The 21,006-nt window shown below is 39.9% G+C and overlaps 1 protein-coding gene across 7 annotated transcripts in view; it reads left to right on the forward strand.

The window, feature by feature from the left end:
• Positions 1 to 21,006, forward strand: part of TRIM33 (tripartite motif containing 33) — a 57,776-nt gene that overhangs the window by 3,383 nt on the left and 33,387 nt on the right. For all 7 annotated transcript variants that reach the window (XM_081864889.1, XM_081864890.1, XM_081864892.1 and 4 more), the window contains exons 2-4: positions 17,323 to 17,441; positions 17,578 to 17,725; positions 19,364 to 19,496. In XM_081864889.1, the coding sequence (XP_081721015.1) occupies positions 17,323 to 17,441; positions 17,578 to 17,725; positions 19,364 to 19,496 (400 nt within the window). The remainder of the gene's footprint in view (positions 1 to 17,322; positions 17,442 to 17,577; positions 17,726 to 19,363; positions 19,497 to 21,006) is intronic.

A 21,006-nucleotide genomic window follows, 5' to 3' on the forward strand; every position in this document is an offset into this window, starting at 1 on the left:
TTGGAGGCGCTTCGCAAAACAAATTTCCCTATGGGCTTGCTTCGCAAGACGAAAATGTCTTCAAATTTCAAATTTCAAAAAATGAAAGCTGATATTTCTGTGGTTAGTTTTCAGATCTCAATCAATGTGGTCAGGATTCATTGTATATTACAAGACTATCAAGCCTGGATTTAACTTTTATGAAGGGCAGTGTACAAATAACCTAAGTGAATAAATAGCATACTTTAATGTGCTAGTCTTGGATCCTGAGAAGATTGCAGTACAATGACCTGGTTAGATAAAAGATTAAACCAAAGTTTAGTGTTATGTTCATGAGTTGTTCCTCTCCCTCCTTGTCTTCTGTTATGCCTTTAAGTAAATGGAAATTTACCTTTAACTGTGTTTTGTCTGTGCAGCCCAGGGTCGTAAACCATAGTTTGAAGTTGGCTTTTTTGGAAAAAGAAATGCTTAAAATGCTTAATCTGTTTGTTCCAGTTCGTACATAACATAAACCACAGTTAGTTGAAAACTAAGGCAAATGCTTCTGATCTCCAAGTAGCTGCCCTAGATGGGAAGGGAGAAGGACGTGGGCATAGCCCTGCTTGCTTATGTAGTAGTATATGATGAGTTAGTGTTATGTTTGAATACAGGCACTGTGTTTCAACACTGTTCCAGTTTATGTTTATATGAGGGTGGGGGGAGCATTTGTCCCTGCAAATAAGTAGGGCATAGGCAAACTCGGCCCTCCAGATGTTTTGGGACTACAACTCCCATCATACCTAGCTAACAGGACCAGTGGTCAGGGATGATGGGAGTTGTAGTCCCAAAACATCTGGAGGGCTGAGTTTGCCTATGCTTGACATAGACCAATGTAGAGGAGGGCTGCCTTTAGTGAGTCATTAAAGTGAAAGCAGTAGTGTGTTTACTAAAATATAGAACCTTCTATAGAAGGTTGCCCTTTTTCTTTTCCAAACAAGAATATTTGTATCGTCAACTGATATAATAGGCATAAATTCAAGTCATCATTTGTTCTGGCATGGAGACGGGGAAAGCCACAGTTTTTGAGTTTTTGTTCTTTTAATGGGACAGAGCCTCTATCAGGAAAAAGGTGGTAGTGCTAACATAGTCCTGCAAGTGTAGCTGTTTGTTCATAACTCTTGCAACTGGCCTGCCATGAAGTGAAAGTCTTGGAAAGAGTGTGTGTGTGTGAGAGAGAGAGAGAGAGAGGGGGGGGGGCTGCCTCTTCAACTATGATGCTGCTGAAGAAGTGTGAAGAAGTGTGCATGCACACGAAAGCTCATACTGATAACAAACTTAGTTGGTCTCTAAGGTGCTACTGGAAGGCATTTTTTAATTTTGTTTTGACTATGGAAGACCAACACGGCTACCTACCTGTAACTAGAACTATGATGATGTCTGTTTTGTGTGAACCATTATGTGATAACATTAATTAATTAATTAGTCACCAAAAAATAAAAATCTCTAAGGCATTTGGCATTTTCACAAGGACATTAGAAGCAACCGCTACCAGTTTTTTTTTGTCATGTCTGAACCAAGGTTAACAGTGATTGGTTTTAACTATACTCTGAGTAATCTCAGGATCATAAGCCACAATTTGAAGTTGGCTTTTTTTGCACAAACCATATTTTAAACAAATCACAGATTGTCCTGGGATAGACAAGCAGCATATGAAAAGTGATGAAAGTCAATTAAACCTTATCGATATTAAAATTCTAAAATAGACATAAAGAAAAAAAATTAGTAAAAGAGTCCTTCCCAGTCCTACGTGGAGGTGCCATACATTTAATTTGGAACATTATATGTGCAAAAGAGTGTGCGGTATCACTGGGTAGAGTTAGTCCCTTCCTTGTAAAAGTCAGTCTAGTAGATTTCAGGTCTCTTTAGTAAAGGCTTAGGTTTTGTACCTTTAGCCTACAACCTGTGACTTTAGGAGGAGAATGCCTATCAATTGGCACACAAGTTTTGGATTGACGGAAGGCAAGTAACATTTAAGCTATCCTGCTGTGTCTATCTGGGGAGTAATGAATTTGTGCTTCTGGTTCTCCATTACACAGGTCCAGGAGATTTTCCCTGTGTATTCTTTGCAGATTTGAAATAACAAAAACCAAAGCACTGTAAGTAAGTAAAACCATCTTTTCTGTGCACTTGGATGTTATTGTTTCTAAGATGCAAATTTTGGTGTAACTCAGGATCTGCTGTGATGAAAGTAATTTGATACATGGAGAGATCCATTCCAGACAATTGAGTTAAAGATTTAGGGTAGCAGGAGGCTTGGTACAAGGTGTAGTGAATTTTATGAATAGTTTGTCAAGGTGGTCTTGTCCAATTCAGTTGGGTACGGAGCAAATTTATTTTTGGAAAGCTGTTGGTTAAGTTTGCTGCATAAACACACCGTGTTTTCTTCTGTTCATAAGAGTATTCAAATGAGCCATGCATCTGTGGACTTTTCAGGAGAAGTTTAGTATAAGCTAGTCATTAAAGCTGTAGTAATCCTTCAAAATGAATTGGCTTATCTAATTCTTGGTTCTGTCTGTGGTTCAGTGCTCTCATTGGATAAATTTGAGGCTGATTTTGCAGCATTTAACAACAGATTTGTAGAATTTTAAAGATTTAAGCAAGGGCTTAAAGGGCTTAAAAATTCTTGATAGAAGTGATAAACAATAAGGCTAAAATGATTGAAATATTTTGCGTGTGTTTGTGTGTGTGTAATTGGACTCGGGTGCTGCTTGCAAGATGCCATGTTCTGCTTTATAATTGGGCTCTCTCCAGAAGCAGACAGTTCAGTAGCTGTGACTGCTCACTTCCAGGTGCAACAAGCTGTAGTATGAATGGTGAAATAGTTAGTCCATAAAGGCATAGCATGGCAATGTCTCTTGTAGAGCCCTTTGCTTTTCACAATGTGGCATGTATTACTTGGTAAGGATGTTTGGTAAGTTAATGCCATTTAATGAAATATTCTGGAAGTAGTGCACAGAATATGATCTGCTCTATATAATTAGCTTTTCATTGCGGTACTTAAAGCAACATGTTTATGTTATCCTTCTAAGCATAGTTATGTAGAAATAATAAAATGCATTCAGTGTTTATGCATGGGCCCTATTGTGCATATTACATGTTTCACAACTGGCGTTTGTCTCTTTGGATGGGGTAACTACTTTTGGTGTTGTCAAAAGTAATAAATTAGCAAAACTAGCTGCCATAATTTTTGATGTTACATAGTTTTCAAAAATGTTCTTATTGTATTTTACACATATACAGTGGTGCCCCGCAAGCCGAAATTAATCCGTTCCGCGATTCTCTTCGTATAGCGGTTTTTTCGTCTTGCGAAGCAAGCCCATTGACAGCTTAGGGGATTAGCGCTTTTAGCGGTCTAGCGGCTTTTAGCGGATCAGCTGAGAGGCAGCTTATCAGCGAAACAGCTGATAAGCGGCTTAGCGGCTTAGGAAAGGGGGGGGGAGCGAAAAAAACCCGCGGGAACTCGCAAGATTTTTTCGTCTTGCGAAGCAACCCCATAGAGAAATTCGTTTAGCGAAGCGCCTCCAAAACGGAAAACCCTTTCGTCTAGTGGGTTTTCCGTCTTGCGAGGCGTTCGTCTTGCGGGGCACCACTGTATTAAAAAATTCTGCTGCCACTTCACTTGCAAACAAGTATTTGAGTACAGTTGTCCACCATGGCTCAGATCTCCAGGCTTTCCCTCCCTTGCAACTATATGTTTTCAGCTATGTGTTTTAATATATTGTTGGAAATAGCCCAGAGTGGCTGAGGTAACCCAGTCAGATGGGCAATATATATCATATTTTTCTGTGTATAAGACTAGGTTTTTTCCTAAAAATAATGTCAAAAATTAGGGGGCGTCTTATACATGGATACATCTCTCCCCATTTTTTAAAATCTGAGTCCCCCAAAATAGGGGGGCGTCTTATACATGGGGCCGTCTTATAGACGGAAAAATGCAGTAAATAAAATTACTACTACTAGTACTACTATGCTGTCTCTTTTCACCTCTCCACCTCTCCTCCTCCCCAGGAGAAAAAGGGGTAAAGCCAGCAAAGTAAAAGCCCCTTTGTCTCTGCTTGGCAAACGGAAATACAGGATTGCAGCCAACAGTTAGAGGGACTTGCTGTGTGTTCTCAGTTGCAGAAAGCACAGTGCTGTGAAGGCTGCTGAGAGTGGCACAAGTAGATAGGGAACAGCAGCAGGAGTAGTGGTCAGTCTTGTGCCTTTTCTTCTTGGCAAAGGGCATGAAAATCAAGTGAGAACTGGAAAGTGAATCACTTTCACACTTTTTTTACATCTCCTTTTTTTTCTAAAGTTCTCTCCTGGTGCCTTCTGTGTTTGTGTTCTGGATTGATTTTCTTTATTCAATTTACCCGCTCTTCTTCCTGAAGGAGCCCAGGATGGCAAAAATCACAGTAAAACAACTTTTATCAGTTAAAAAGTTATGAAAATCAAAACATTCAAACAATGATCTCAGGGTTGACAGGAACAGATATTTTCAGCCATCAAATATCTGGGGAAACAGGAATGTTTTAAACTTCCTCCTGAAAGTCAGTAATAATGAAGGCAAATGCACCTCAGTCTCCATGGGGGGCTAGAACAGAAAAGACTTTATCACAGGTCAGTGCCAACCAGGCAGGAACAAGTAGTAGCAGAAGGCCTCACCTCCCAATCATAGGATCTTACATGGCTGATACAGGGGAACATGCTCCTTTAGATACTTGGCTTCTAACCTGCTTAGGCCTTGATACAACATAAGCACTAACTCTGTTACTTGGACCCAGCAGCTCACTGGCAGCTGGTGACACTTTCAGAACTGGTGACACTTGGTCCCATTGGACTACCACTTTTAACAACCTAGCAGCCACATTCTGTGCTAACTGCACCTTTTATAAATCTTCAAGGGCAACCCCATATACAGTACATTACAATACAGTGGTGCCCCGCAAGACGAATGCCTCGCAAGACGAAAAACTCGCTAGACGAAAGGGTTTTCCGTTTTTCGAGGTGCTTCGCAAGACGAATTTCCCTATGGGCTTGCTTCACAAGACGAAAACGCCTTGCGAGTTTGCTTCCTTTTTCGTAAAACCGTTAATACCTGGGGAATCCGCGCTCCGCAAGACGAAAAAATCGCAAGACGAAGCGACTCGCAGAACGAATTATTTTCGTCTTGTGAGGCACCACTGTAGTCCAGATGGGAGGTCACCAGAGCATATGGAAAACTGAGACCAAGCTATCCTGGTCTAGAAACAGCTGTAGTTAACAAATCACAACAAAGCTGGGCATGAGCATTCATAACCACAGAAGCCAAACAAGACTCTAGTGACAAGTTAGAATCCAGGTGTACTCCCAGACTACAAACTTGTTTCTTCAACAGGAGTGCAACTTCTCCCAGAACAGGTCCTACACCTAACTTCTGGACTCAGGCATCACCTACTCATGACACTTCTGTCTTAACAAGATTCAGGCTCAGTTTATTGGCCTCCATCCAGTCCACAACTGTCTCCAGACACCTGTATAACACATTCACAGTGTCTCCTGATTCCAATAGAATTGAGAAATGGAGCTGGGTGTCATTACCATACCAAAGATACCATGCTCAGAATCTGCAGATGACAGCTCTCAGCAGTTTAATTTAGATGTTAAATAGCATAGGAGGCAGAATGGATCCTTGCAAGTCCTCACAGTTCAAAAGCTATGGGGCTGAGCAACAATATCCGAATGCTACTCTCTGGTAGTGACCCTGCAGGCAAGAGTGGGACCAGCATAATTCAGTGCCTCAAACTTCCACCTCAAGTTTCTCCAGCAGAACACCATGCCCAGTGGTGTCAAAAGCCACTGAGAAGTAAAGGACTACCATCAGATTTTCACTCCCTCTCTCTCTCCTGATAAAGGTCATCACGGTGACCAAGGCTGTTTCAGTTCCAAAACCGAACCAGAAACCAGACTGTTAGGGCTTTTTTTTCAGAGGGAACTCCCAGGAACTCAGTTCCGTCATCTCTCAGGTGAGCACCATTGCCATTCTAAGAGAACAAGGGAGTTTCGGCACCTCTTTTTCACACACATGGAGAGTTCTGGCACCTCTTTTTCTACAAAAATAGCACTGCTGTTAGGGACCTAGATGATCCATTGATTCATGCTTTGCCTATAATGACTGAACGCAATAAAGTGAAGGTTTTTTTCAGTCTTAACATTGAAGGTTTGGGGAAAAGATTTCTAACCCACATGTAGCTATCACATTTTGAAACTAATACAAAGAATAATACAATTGTTCTTCCTTTTGTTCATTGCATACAAAAAATTATCTTCCTATGGTTTCATTATGAGATGTTAAGCCACCTTTTTGCAGTTACTGGTTACCAGGATAATGTAATGGCATTATGTGATAAAATATCTCATGTGCTTAATCCTGCCTTGCAAATAAGTCTCCTCAAATTGCCAGATCACACAAAGTTATACTACCTCACATTCCTACACATACTATGAATTAAATCAACCCTGTTATATTTCTTTAGGATCTAGTCCTGTACAAATTTACCTGGGAATACATTCCATTGACTGCTGAGCAGATGTGTACAAGATTGTACTGTTAATCTCATCCTTACTAGTAATGAGTATAAAAATAGTCCTTCTGTGGTTAGATGGTTAAAGAAGGAAGAACTAAATGGATGAGGTATGTTTAGTTTTTAGGTTTTATTATTATTATTTTTTAAAAGACTCCATCCTTTCCTATCCCACAATACTGCAGCATTTGTTTGTTTTCTGTTCTGACTTGCAAACCAAACAAACAATCAAATGTATGTTCTCAATGTGGGTAGAGGATTGCAGCTAATTCAAAATTGCTCCCCTCTACCTGGGAGTTGCCCCCATTGAGCTCAGTAAGGCTTACTTCCAAGTAAAACTGTATAGGTGATTTAAAGGTCCAAACCTGGCAGTCATGTTGACTATTCCTTTGCTCCTTACACTTTAGAAGCACTCAAAAACTATAGGCAAAATATCTTTTGATGAAGGGCATTATATAAATCAAATCAAATCCAGTCAATCAATCAGTCAATCAGTCAATCAATAGAACTGTGGTGTCAAAGACATGAGCCTGGAATTTATGGGAGAGACTGAATCAATTTCTTATGAGATGGATAGGGCCAGTGGTAAACTCTAATAATTTTATTTACTGTAGATACCCGACTTTTCAGCCATGCTTGGCTCCCAAAGATGCCTAATACTCATGTCCAATATTGCAATAATACTAAATTCCACCAACTACCTTCCTATTTAACATTTGTCTATTTTTTAATTTTAATTTTTGTCGCTCTCCAAGGAGCTTGAGGGGCATGGTGTACTGGGGACAGTATTAGAAACTCAGATTTATAAGCTAGGCACCAAATGACTCCTTAAACCAAGATTACAATCAAAACAAAATGTTTAGTTGTCATTTGGGGGCAAGACTATAAACTCTTATTTTTTTGAATGATAGACTGACTGTGATTGATTCTCGGTTAAACATCTGGCTAGTTGTATGACAACCTAGAGCAAGGTTAAGAACTTTTGAGTCACTTTATCCAGGGACAGTTCACATATATATTTGTCTACTCCAGCTCTTTTTCTTAATAGTGACACAGACCATTCATAACCTAAGAATATTCTTCACCAGTGTAAGCAGGACAGTGGGGTAAGTGAAGACAAGTGACAACAGTTGACTATAATGTTGTTCGCTGCTCCTGCTCAGGCTGCACAGAAAAAGCATTTTGGTTCCTGAAATTCATTCTGATTGTGCAGATAAAATATAACTAATAGAATTCTACAGAATGTGGTATTAGTGTGTGAAAACAGTCAAGATCCAATGATCCACAGGCATACACCTCCAGATGTGGAGATGTCAGACACCATCCTGGCACCTGGGCATCTTTACTTGGTCCTAAGTGGTCTATAGTCAGGCTAATTTCGAACAATGGTTGGGGGCTGTTGTATTGTATCTTCACCACAACCTGTGAGAAATGCTTGAATGAGAAATAGTGACTTGCCCAAGATCACTCAGTGAACTTTATAGTTGACTAAGACGATAGTTGCAGCTTCGTAGCACAGTTGCTGTTATGTAAGAAATGTGAGTAGTAACTAATTGGCAGCCTTGCTAAGAACTAAATGTTATAAACATAATTACAATTTCTCCTGGGATTAATTTGAACTCTTGCTATTGTTGTGCTATCATTAAAACCTATAACAAACTCAGTGCTTCATAGGTGTGTCACTTATTATTATTATTATTATTATTATTATTATTATTATTATTATTATTATTTAAAAACCATGCTGTACACAAATGGTCTGCTTTAAAGAAGTGGCTGCATAGCATCTATGGAGGCATACCTCCACTTTAGGATATATCAGGATTGTCTCTGTTCAAGAGTGCTTCAGGAGAGCATTCCTTTCATCTACCAGAATGTTTGGACTCAGTGAAAAATACCAAAGTGGAAATGACTAGGGAAAGAGTCATTAAATGACGGGGAGTGGGGATGAGAACACAATATTTCTTCAGAAAGAAGTTTTGGGACTCAAGGAATATGTTCATCAGAGCAGAAACACTCTCATACCAGATCTGTGCACAATGTTCCTTAATAATGAGGTCACATACTCAGAGATAGACATCTCCCAATTACATCTAAGGCTAAACATTAAGCCCAAGGCTACATCTAGTGAAATAATCCTTTTAGTATAACAAGTTCAAGGGAGGGAGGTTGTCCCCTGGCCTATTTTATCATTGCAGCAACCTTTTGAGGTGGAATAACTCCTAAGGAGGCACCTCCTTCCACATGAACCTGTATGAGGTCTCTCCTTTGTTTCTGAAGCCTCCACACTGTCTCTTCACTAACAGACATGTGGCTGGCACAATTTTGTTGTACAGCTAGGGCATCTTCTTCATTATTAGATTACTTGCCCCAGTTTTGCTGCCCATCATGTCTGCACATGGCACACAAACCACTGATCTGGGAAATGATGGTAGAAAGAGCCACAAAAGAACTGTCAAAGATAGTTAGAAAAAGCTGTTTGGGTTCAGAGTTTTGAGAATTATCATGCAATAGTGAAATTTTTTAAGATAAGTTTCACGGTGGTACACTGCAGCTCGAAAGCCACATAAGATCTGTAATACTTTAGAATGCAAAATGATAGTGACAATGACAAAATGCAGTCAAATAAGATTTTATACATTGTATAGTAAATATGTAAGAAAACTAATAACTTATGGAAGATGGTTACTAAAACCATGTATGCAATGTTATTTTTTTCTGATGTATTTTGGCTAACTTTTATAAAGGAACATGTTACAGAAGTAACCTAAAGGAAGTCTTCCAAAAAGTAGTGACTGGATGAAGCTTGAGGTACTATTAAAAGAGTAAAACAAGTTGTTGCCTTGGAGTTGATCAGGAAAGGCTTCCTGGCTTAGAAGGAGGACTTGATATGATGGTAAGAGTTGGGGTGTATGACAGGGAAGGGCCAGAATATGCATCAACACCTCTCACATTTCTCCTTTTCAGTTCAGCTATTCCTTCTGCTTTCTTCTTCCTCCTTAATGCTTCCTCGCATTCACATGAATCTGAGTGGCTAGTTGTTTCCTCTGTACAGTGGTACCTTGGGTTACATACGCTTCAGGTTACATATGCTTTAGGTTACAGACACCGCTAATACAGAAATAGTACCTTGGGTTAAGAACTTTGCTTCAGGATGAGAACAGAAATCGTGCGGTGGCCGCGTGGCAACAGCGGGAGGCCCCATTAGCTAAAGTGGTGCTTCAGGTTAAGAACAGTTTCAGGTTAAGAACGGACCTCCGGAACGAATTTAGTACTTAACCCAAGGTACCATTGTACAGAAATTTGACTGCATTAGTTGAGGGCTTAACAGCAATTAATTCATTGCACACTCTAAAGATTCTGCATAAGAATTTTAGAATGGTAGAATGCCTTCTACAATTTCCAACTGCATCAGAGGTGGGCTGGCATCTATGAAAGCTTATGTCATTTTATAATGAAAACTTGTAAAAAAGAATCTCAAGGTGTGTGAAACAGATTTCTCCTCTGTATCATACAAGGCAAACACAGTTTTCATATTTTATAAATTATTGTTTAAATGGTGTTTAACACCATGTAGGCTTAGCCATATTTATGTTGGAGTAAACAATAAATATTGCACATGTGGTTCCTGTAGAGGAAATATCTTATTCCATGAGATAATGCCACAATATATTTAAGGTGCAACAAGACTTTGGGTGGGATTCACTATCATCAGAAGCCCTGCACAATGGGGATTTCTCCCCTCTGCTCCCCCTGTGCACCCCCCTGGCTGTGGGCAGGTCAGGGAAACCCACAGAATAGCACATGGTGGGGAGGGAAGGAGAGAGGGGATTGCTCCATCTGGCAAACAGATGGGCTTATGCAGATGTAACATTTATAATAGTGTGATGTTGAATTCTTCCGTTTGCTATTGTCCTCCTAACTATGGTTTTTTTTAATTTCTTATTTAAGGGCCCACTCTCTGCCCACTATAATATGGTTGCGTGCCATCCCAATCTCCAAGTGTTGTGAGATTCCAGGAGTTCCAGACACTTACCAAGGGTTTGTGTTTCCTTTTGGGCGCTGCCAGGGAACTGCCATCGGAGCCAGAGGGAGAGGGAGGGCTCCAGAGGGATTCCGGAGAGCGTCCCAGGAGGGAGAGAGGCAGCCCATCTTCTGGGGAAGGAAATCAGCGTAGCACCAGTGGAGAAGGGGGGCAGATGGGGGAATCGGTGAGGTGGCTCCATGACTCCTCGCCGGAGACCAGGGGGGAGAGCACGGGTCCTCTGCTGCCCACACCCTCCCTGCGCAGAAGGCTTCCGTGCAGGGAGAGTAGGCGGAGACTAGGCGTCAAATGGCCTCTTTGCTGGAAGAAGTTCAAGAAACGCCCACTGACGGATTCTGCCAGCGATTGAGACAGCCACGGGTGTGTAGTTGTCCGGACAGAAAGGGTTCACCCAGGTAACCTAGCCAAGCGTGGTGCCGATTTACGCACAAGCAACCCCTAGAACCATTACAGGCACAGTGGAGATTGTTGTGTCTTTATGCTATATGGTTTATTTACAGACACATATAACCTGAGACTGTGATGGAGTCCCCAAAGGGTTCTTGTTTCTCCTATATCCACAGCCTTAGACTCAAGCAGAGGTCTGGAATGGCACATGCTCTCTTCTTGCTTATTTCTTTCCAGGGCACATTTCCCCTCCTCAACTGTAAACTCTGACTTTTCTGCTTCTCACTTTTTTTTCCTTGCACCTTATAAGCCCAGTGTGGGAGACATGTAACTTGAGAGAGAATTTTCATAATTTGGGGTGGGAGAGGGTCAGGTTATGTCTGAGAATGCTCTGTATATTTACTCCTTTTATTTATATGGGAAAGGGGGAAATGAATTAGTGGCCACATAGTGGGGTGGGAGAGCTGAAAATAATGTCAATATTTCACATCTGGCAACCAATGCCAGATTTCAGATAGTACATGGGTAGACGAGTGTGCTCCCGATTCTTTCCTTCTTCCTTTGCAGGTGCAACTTGAACCACATCTTGAATTCAAGTATGGGATGCAAAGGAAGAACGTGAGTGCACTTATTGCACTCCTAATACTTCCTTGTTTTAGCTGTCGCTTCATGCACCTGAGGTTGTATATGACATCAGGCCTTAGAAAGGTGGGTGTGGTTTCCAAACATCCAGATGTGCCAATCTCCAAGGCAGGCAAGCCTAAATAGGCCTGTGGGCTGGAGGTTTCTTTCCACTGGACTAGAAGATAAGCAGATCTTTGATTTTGGGCCAGATCTCATTAGTGACAACAATGTTTCTCTTTCCCATGTGTGCTTTATGTTCCTCGTTTGTCTTTCTCAATGCTATAAAAAAGAGAAATGTGCTTTTCAAACATTCTCTTAACTTCATAAAACATATATATGAGTTGGCATGGAAATTGAAACAATTTAAAACGTTTTATTGGCTTGCTGATGTCATTGGATATGATCTAAAGTTTTATTTGATCATCTAGTCATTGAATCAGAAGTAAGTGAATAGTGCAGTTATCCATCCAAAGAGATAGAAATATATTGCTAATTCTCATCCGTGTGAATTGCCGGTGCCAGAATGTTTATCACTCCCACAAACACTGTTAATAATGTCACTGTAACAGTTTTTAATTTCTGCATTTTACAGTCTCCATCCCCCCCCCCCATGGCAAGCTATGCATATTTATACCAGCAACTCAAGAAAATCCTTGAGGCATCTGACTATGTGGACTCTAGTCCATAAAAGCTGTATGTCACAATAAATTTATATTATATTTCTTTTGCTGTTCATAAATAAAATATAAAACAAATGCAGGTAGCAATAACAGTTTTAGTCTTTAAGGTACCACAAGATATTTGGGTTTTTAAAGAGTTAATTACTTTTAAAAACTATTTGCTAGAGTTAGTTTACTTGGTCCGACCTATGTCCATTGTGATTAAAAATACCAGTAGTTTATTTAAAGTATTGAAGTGGTGGGGAGAGTAGTTTTGATTAAGGCAAATTCATTTTTTCGTGTAACAGTGCAAACCATTTTCTGCAATGAACTTTAGGTGATAGCTGAAGCTGCAATCTTAACCCCATTTACCTAGCAGTAAGTCCCATTGCATTCAGTAGGACTGACTTCTGTGTAGACATGGCTAGGATTGCACAGTTATGCATGCCTTAGCATATTCTCTATTCCCAGTCTTCAAAGAACCGTTTCAGAAAGTCTCATTGATAGACACCAGTACTTCTAGCAACAGCAGCAGCAATACACAAGAGGATTTGAGGGTGGGGTGGATCTTATCTGTCACTTCTTGTAGCCCTACAAAAATTGAAAGATGTTTATGCCCCTTTAGTGCTTTTCCTTTCCCCACTGTTGGTTGCAAAGAGACTTGACTTCCACTTCACATTATGCACTGGGGAAATAGCAAGGAGGACTCCTGTCAGTTCTTTCAGTCTTCAAGGCAGAGCACAAAGTGATGGAAAATATTTTCCCCAACAGTCTGCTGCCCAATGATGATGGGGAAGTGGGTGGATCTTATCTCACTTTGGGCAGGAATTTTGCTGAAAGTAGAACAGAAGCAGTGCAAGCCTCAGTCACTGCTTCTGTCAAAACCTCAGCATGATGTGAGGGATTTCTCTTGCAATATACCTTGGTAGTTTATGGGGAAGTGGGAATGGGTGCTGGCAACTGGATTTGTGGAGCCCAGCCAGTTTTGCAACCAAGAAGACTAGGAACTATTTTCTCATGAATTGGTAGGTTCCCGAGAAGCCCAACAAAGCTGTGAGTTGTGTGTAAGAACTTTAAGATTCACTTGTGCTGGCTTTTCCTAGCTCAAGCAATATACCGGTATTTCTAAAAGGCATCATAGGACGAAGTGCAGATCAGAGAAAACAAGATAGGGTTGCCATATATCAGGACACAAAAATTATTGAGCTTTTTTTTTTCTTTTCTTTTTTGCAAAGTTGTTGAGCTTTGCAAAAATGTTTTGTTTTTTTTAAAAAAAGAATAAGTTTTTAAGCTACTTGCGAAAAAAATAAAAACTTCCGATATGGACTGCCATATGCCTGGGTTTCCCTGAACATTTTAACTGCTTTTCGAAAATTCCGTCAGACATCATTTTTGACAGATGGAAGCCCTAAAACAAGACTAACTTTACTTCTTTTGCCATGCTCTGAAGGGCATGTTGCTTGTCTTGCTTTTGATATACCAAGTCAGTTCTCTTTGTCTCCATTGTAGTAGCCTTAAACTGAAGGGTGGTATATAAATAGATTAAATAAAATAATGACTTATTTTGAAAACACATGCCCCTATGCTTCTGTCCCTCACTCCTAGCAGTGCAACCATAGCATACTTTTTTTTGTTGATAGATGCTTATAAAATTATTCATCATGTGAGAGAAGTGGCGAGACACAATAGTCTCTCCCTCTCAATACTGGAGCTTCAGGCAATTCAGTAATGAGAGAGGACAACTTTCAGTTGTTGTTTTTTTACAATCAAGCGGTGTATAAATTTTACAAAAAAATTAACAGTGCATAATTTCTGGAATTTGTATCTACAATAATATGTGGTAATGGCTCATAGACGACTTTTTAAAGGGATTTGACCGATACATGGAGCATAGGCCTGGTGGGTCTAAGGAACCTCCATGTTCAATTATGAAATGCCACCGAACAGTTGCTGGGGAGCAAAAGTGTGGGAGGTGTATTTTGTTTATGTCCTTCTTGTGAGCTTTGTGAAGCTATCAGTTTGGTTGCTGTAGGAAGAATCATATTGGTATAATAGATAGGGCTTCTTTTATGTTCTTCAGCTGGGAAAAATCTAGCAGTGTGCTTTGGCTGCTCCACATTTCATATATCACTTCCTGGTTTTCCCTACCTAAGTACACTCAGATAAGATTGTACAAAAATAAGCAAATATTCAGACTGGCGAATATCAGATAAGATTGTACAAAAATAAGCAAATATTCAGACTGGCGAGAAATATTCAGACTGGCGAGGCGTTCCCATAACTCCTTGCCTGGGACCAGCGGGGAGAGTAGGGGTCCTCCGTTGCCCACGCCCTCCCTGCGCAGAAGGCTTTCGTGCAGGGAGAGTAGGCGGAGACTAGGCGTCAAAGAGCTTCTTTGCTGGAAGAAGTTTAAGAAACGCCCACTCACGGATTCTGCCAGCGACTGAGTCAGCCACGGGTGAGTGGCGGTCCGGACAGATGAGGTTCACTTTGGCAGCCCAGCCAGGTGTTTGCACCCAGCCAGGGAGATAGGTACCTGCTTACGCACGAGCAACCCCTTAGAAACCCTTACAATAGGCTTTCCATTTTTATTTTTATTTTGGCCTGGTGAGTTTTTTTTTTTTAATGTAACTTGAAAGCTTGCCTGTTTCTGTCCCAGCAAAAAGTTTGTCCAATTAAAAAAAGGTTGCTTTACCAGTTTTATAGTATTGGCTGGTACCACATAATTATTTGTATTTAATTGTTCCATTTATAGCTTAGCTTAATGCTCTTGATATCTCTTCAATTTTATGTGTTTGCTGTAGGTTTTTTAACAATTGGAAGATTAATTACACAAAATGTTTTTGAGTTGTCACTTGGCTCCTCTGACCTCCTTGTGATCTTCCACAGGGGTTAATTATGGAAATAGTTTTGTTTTTTAGATGCACAATTAATGCATCAACCTAACTTCGACCTTTAATACTCTGATGATAAAGAGACCAGCTCAATTCCTTAAAAACAGCTCTAATTTTGAAATAGGAGAAGACTGTATCCTCAAGAAATGCAGCAACATTTGGCTAGGAGAGGACTGTTGGAAAACTTACTATATTCCATGCTAAGTGCACCACAATTCTTCTACCTCCCTTTGGCCACTAAGATCCTCTGGCTGTCAAGAAAGTAGCACAGGAAATCATAGAATCATAGAATGTCAAGATGGAAGGACCCATGAGGGTCGTCTGGTCTAACCCCCCTGCAATGCAGCCTGGCATTCAGAGATTTCCACATGGCCGCAGTTCAACCCGCACTAGTCACAAAACACGATTTGTGCCTGGGGAATTTTGAACACTGATGAGAAAACCTCTTCAGATTTAAGCTCTGCCCAGAATGTGTTTGCATAAGGCAGAACAGTATCTGTTGGCACATATCCATTTTGCAAATGTAGAGTCCTTGCTTAGGGACTGTTTTACTTGTATCCTCAAACGTTATTGAAAATGGAGCAGAAGAAAGCTCAAACTAATAGCATATTAGTAATAGTACAAACATTCATTAAATGTCAAACTCCTGTTCTTTCATATTTAAATGCTACTGATGAGTGTTGTCTTTTATCAAAAGGCATAAATTTGATTGTGATTGCTATTTTAGTAATGTGACATAGATCTGGTTCTTGTATCGTGGTAAGCCAGATAATGATTTACTGTGACAATGTGAACCTGCTAGCTCCTAGAAAGACGCATTTTGATCCTCCTCAAAGGCAGCCTTTTGCAGCCTTCTGAGGCCCAGAAAGGTGCTGGACATATTGAGACAAGTGTTTCCTCAGAGGTGATGAGCTGTTCTTGTACATAGAACTTTGCACTTAATGGCTTAGCTGCTGGTTTCTGGGGAGATTGCAGCCACTTTGCTGCTCCTTGTCTCAGCACAGCATGGCACCTAAGCCTAGGTTTGGCTTTGCATGTCATCCAAATTTGAGATTATGGTTAAGATCTCTCCTGCTTATCCATGACCTGTAGCCAAGTTTTTTCCTATAGTTACAGGTCATAGTTTGCAAGGAGATACCTTAACTATGATTATGGGTTCATGTGGCACTGCTGTGCAGAGCTAAAATGCCCAGGGAGGAGCAAAGTGCCTGCGATATTGTCCTCAGGAGCTATCATGTTCATACATTCATGCCAAGCCATGGTTCGACTTCTCGGTACATGTGAATGAGACCATAGACTCTGACTCAGTTCTCATGTCATATTAAACTAAAGTTAAACACACACTTTGATTTAACATGAATGTGCATGATGTTCAGTGTGCTGAAAAGTTCTTATTCCATTCCTTGTTGGCCTTGCTGCATCATGAGTGAAACAAGCCAGATTTGGGCTTATCCTGTTGTCTGAACCTGGGCTCATAGTTTGCTTCCCACCAAGCAAGCTGCAAACATCAACCAGTATTTGTTCATGCCTTACTGCTCGTTGTTTTGTTTTGTTTTGTTTTGTTTTGTTTTGTTTTGTTTTGTTTTGTTTTGTTTTGTTCTGTTTTGAGGAAACAATGGGATAGATCCATATTAAGTTAGTTGTACTTGGCTTCCACTGATTTAAGTGTAACTTAAATTAGGGCCTACTGAAATCAGAGTTATTACGTAATTTTAATTTCATTTAACTTGGTCTGGATCCAACTCTCTTAAGTGGAAAGGATCAAAAACAAATACCAACCTGTATTTGTTGTGCTGCTATTTATTTAGTTTCATAAAGTGCAATATCCCTGAGAACTGATGAAGTATGGCATAATAAAAACCAACCATTCTGAAACTTTATGGAACACAGTTAGTGTGTTAGCTCCCAGGTTATCGATATGCTTAAAAATAAATAAATGTTGTACCTTATAGGAATTTGAAATATTTTGTGAAACACATTATCTTATCTGACCCACTGGAGCTGAAAGTGCTCTTATGTATTGTCCTTGGACATATTATGCTTAATAGGTTTGGAAGAAGAATCTGTATTTTAATTACAAATATTATGATGATTTAAAAAATCAAGTTATGGCAATCCAGTAAAGTGTAAGAAGTACCCTTTTTTTGTTGCAGTTGGTGTGATCAGGTGTCCAGTCTGTCGCCAGGAATGCAGGCAAATAGATTTGGTAGATAACTACTTTGTCAAAGACACATCTGAAGCACCCAGCAGCTCTGATGAGAAATCAGAACAGGTATGACACTTCTACTCTTTTTTCCTTGCAATGTGATTTGAGTTTTGTCTTGTGTAAGATAAAATATTTTGGTAATTTTTAGATTGACGTGTCAAAGCTTCAGCATTTGAAAATATTCCCCTCCCCCGGCTTTTAGGTGTGCACCAGCTGTGAAGATAATTCTAGTGCTGTTGGTTTCTGTGTGGAATGTGGAGAATGGCTGTGCAAAACCTGCATAGAAGCTCATCAACGAGTTAAATTTACTAAGGATCATATGATTAGAAAGAAAGAAGATGTCTCTTCAGGTGAAATTTCTGTTTCTAACTTAATACATGCCTGTCAAGAATAGCTCTGACTCTATAGATAGCCTAGGATACTGAAAATCCATGTCATTTTTGTGTTTTGGAACAGAGAGAGGCTGTTGAATTGCATCTACTCAGTTTGTGACTTCACTGGAAAGCAAATAACACAAAATACTTAATTTCATACATGGCTCAGTCCTTTTCAATTGGGCAGCTCAGTTGCTGTTGTTATGTAGCCCATGGTACAATTCTGACACCCTTGTTGCTAAGTTCATTACCTGGCTACCTTCTGCTGTCCCTTTTCTGATGCTAGAGCCATGGTTTCCCATTGGAAAACTAAACAATTCTTGGATATTTCTGAAGTACAGTAACGGTCCAGTCATTAATAAAAAACATTTAAACATTGGCAGTAAACTTTCACAAAAAGTCTGTCCACACATGTCTGTTTTCTTAATGTAATTTGGCAGTATCAGTAAAATATATGAAGACGAGTAATATCTGGCAGTTTATTAGTCAGAAGACAGATGTTGTAGGTGGGTTAGTGGATACACCCTATTAGTTTTGTCCCTGCTATTGCAATCCTAGACCTACTCACGATGTGCAATGCTTGTGTTTAACCATTTATAAGTGATGAAGACTTACCTAGGTTGTTTATGCTTGCTTGCATCTTATTCCTCTTCCATTACTGAAGCTAAGCTGAAGTATATGTAACTGAACGGAATCCATACTCTTCCAATTTACACTTGCCTCCTTCTCCTCTCTTCTCCCTCTTCTAACATTTCCTCCAGCAGAGACAGTGTGTCAAATACTTGATTACATGTTCCACAGGGCAGAGGCCTACTTTTTGATGCCGCTTTATAGTGGCATATAAATTAATAAATATAAGAGTGTTTTAAGCTGAAAGTAAGAAAAGTAACATTATTATGTTTATTTGGATCTGGAAATGGGTGGTTTTGACTAAGGCAGTTTCAATGAACTGTAGGAAGTGGAAGGCAGTTTGTTGAAGGCTGAGAAAAGAGTTGGTTGGAGTAGCTGGAGACATAAGGTAGTTGGAGCAAGTGAGATTCTCTCAGAGGTTAGAGATAAATAATTGTAGGAAAATAGGACAGTAGTTAGTGAGGCAGGATAGTTTTAATTAGTGGGATAATGGAGATGTGGTTCCACCATCTTAATACCTTCCTCTGGTTGAGATCTAGGCCAGAAACATTCACCAAAAGCAACACCCCCTTTAATGTCTTGCAAGGCAACTACCAAAGGTGGATGTTAATGCTGCTGGTTTCTTCCCTTAATGCAGGACCTAAATGAAACTGGGAAGGGATTTTGTGCTGAAGGCAGAAGTTCAGCAAAAGTAACACAGTGTTTGGTTCTTTTTTGGAGGGGAGGGGTATTTGCTGAGAAAGAAGTGAATAGCCAAAATAGATGAGAAGTGGAACCTAGCACTTTCCCATTCCCAAGAAACTGAAAGACAGAAATGGTGGGCCCTGATACTGTTCCTAGTCAGCAGTCTGTGCCTCTGCATGGGGAACTCTTCCATGGCACTGACTCTCCTTGAGCTCTGGACGCTCTTCTGCCAGTTTCAGTCTGTAGACTGACTTAATCTTTACATTAAAATACAAAAAGTCCCTCTCTTTTTTAACACAGAGGCTGTTGGAGCATCTGGTCAGCGTCCTGTTTTCTGTCCTGTGCACAAACAAGAACAGCTAAAACTTTTCTGTGAAACTTGTGACAGACTGACATGCAGAGACTGCCAGTTACTGGAACACAAAGAACATAGGTATGGCTCTTCTTCTATTCCTATGCTGTTTCTTCACACAGCAGATGCATTTAAAGTAGTGTACAGTCCTCAAGTATTTCTGATATAAAATGTGTGAACTTTGTGTCTGTAGCAGATAGATTTGGGCTGGTGGTGCTTTGGGCTCTTAATTCCAGTACTGATTCTAAGTGGCAATAGAGCAGTCGTCAGATTAAAGAAATCTTAATGACATGAATTTTAGTTGATAATTTAAATTACACATTTGTACATGAATAAAGCAATATTTTTGTGGGGAAACATATCTTGATTTTACATAATGTGTGCAGCAAGTATCATCTTAGAAGAGGCATTTCCTCCAGTGTGGGGTAGAGAAGGGAAAGTGTGTTTGTTCAAAAGGAGGGCATCAGCACCTGCCATTTTTGTAAGCACATCTGTTAAAAATAATTGACATTTTCAATGTATTGCCCAGTTAATCAGGAACTGCTTTTTAATTGATCAGTTTTAGAAATAGATTATTTTATACAAAAAAATTTCTCCCACTTTTTCCTTATAAAAGGAAATGCTCAGAGCGACTGACAAAAGCCTGATTCACATGTCATATTAAATCATAGTTAAACAAAATGATAGTTTAGTCTGAATAAGTAGTGTGCTGGTGCATGTGGTCCAAGGTCCCCACTTGTGCTGCTGCCTTGCTGGGGACAAAACAAGTTTCTTGTTGTAGCTCAAGCTTTGTTTCTCTCCAAACAAACTATGAGCAAAGGTTTGTTTTTGGCTTACTTCTCATATTTGGTTTGGAGAGGAACAATGAAAAGCCAGAATATGGCTTGTTTCCTCTATGGTGTGGCAGCATCACAGTGGGGAGGAGTGAATTGGGAACTGGAATTTTTTGAGTAGCGTGGACCACATTAAACTATGCTGCTCCTTCACTTAAACCATAGTTCATTTAACTGTGATTTAATGTGATGTGTAAACAAGGCCGGAGTATGAAAAGGAACAAAAAATTAACGGTTCATGAACTGATGTATGCATTTAGATGCTAATATTTTAATAGAATTGGCACTGATGATGCCAAGGATTAGGCTATTATTGCATGAGTTCATTCCGTAGATTGATGTATCACTGAATGTTAATTGTTTCAAAATCACTGAGCTTATGAAAGAAATATGATGCAGCAAATGGCTACCTCTGGTCAAATATACATGTAGGCGTCATTTAAGCAGAAATACTTGTCTTAGCTTCCATGATTAGTTCTTTGAAGAATGCATCTGTAACATTTCTGCTTCTATAGCATTAATGCAGCTTAATGAAAACACTTACCGTTTTCCAGCTGAATACATTGATTTGGTTTGTAAGATCGCCCTGCTGAACTTTAAACTGGTGACTTCTTAGAGGTATAGGAAGCTGTGCATAAGGAAAGAAAATATCAGTGTAGTAGTGCCTGCCTCTGTATGCTAGGATATTTGTGTTCAGTCTGTTATCTTTGCACCTTCTAGGGCATACTTCTAAGGTAATTTCCTTATTTAAATATTTT

The sequence above is a fragment of the Podarcis erhardii genome, assembly GCF_964252035.2.
Source record: "Podarcis erhardii genome assembly, chromosome: 6".
Lineage (NCBI taxonomy): Eukaryota > Metazoa > Chordata > Lepidosauria > Squamata > Lacertidae > Podarcis > Podarcis erhardii.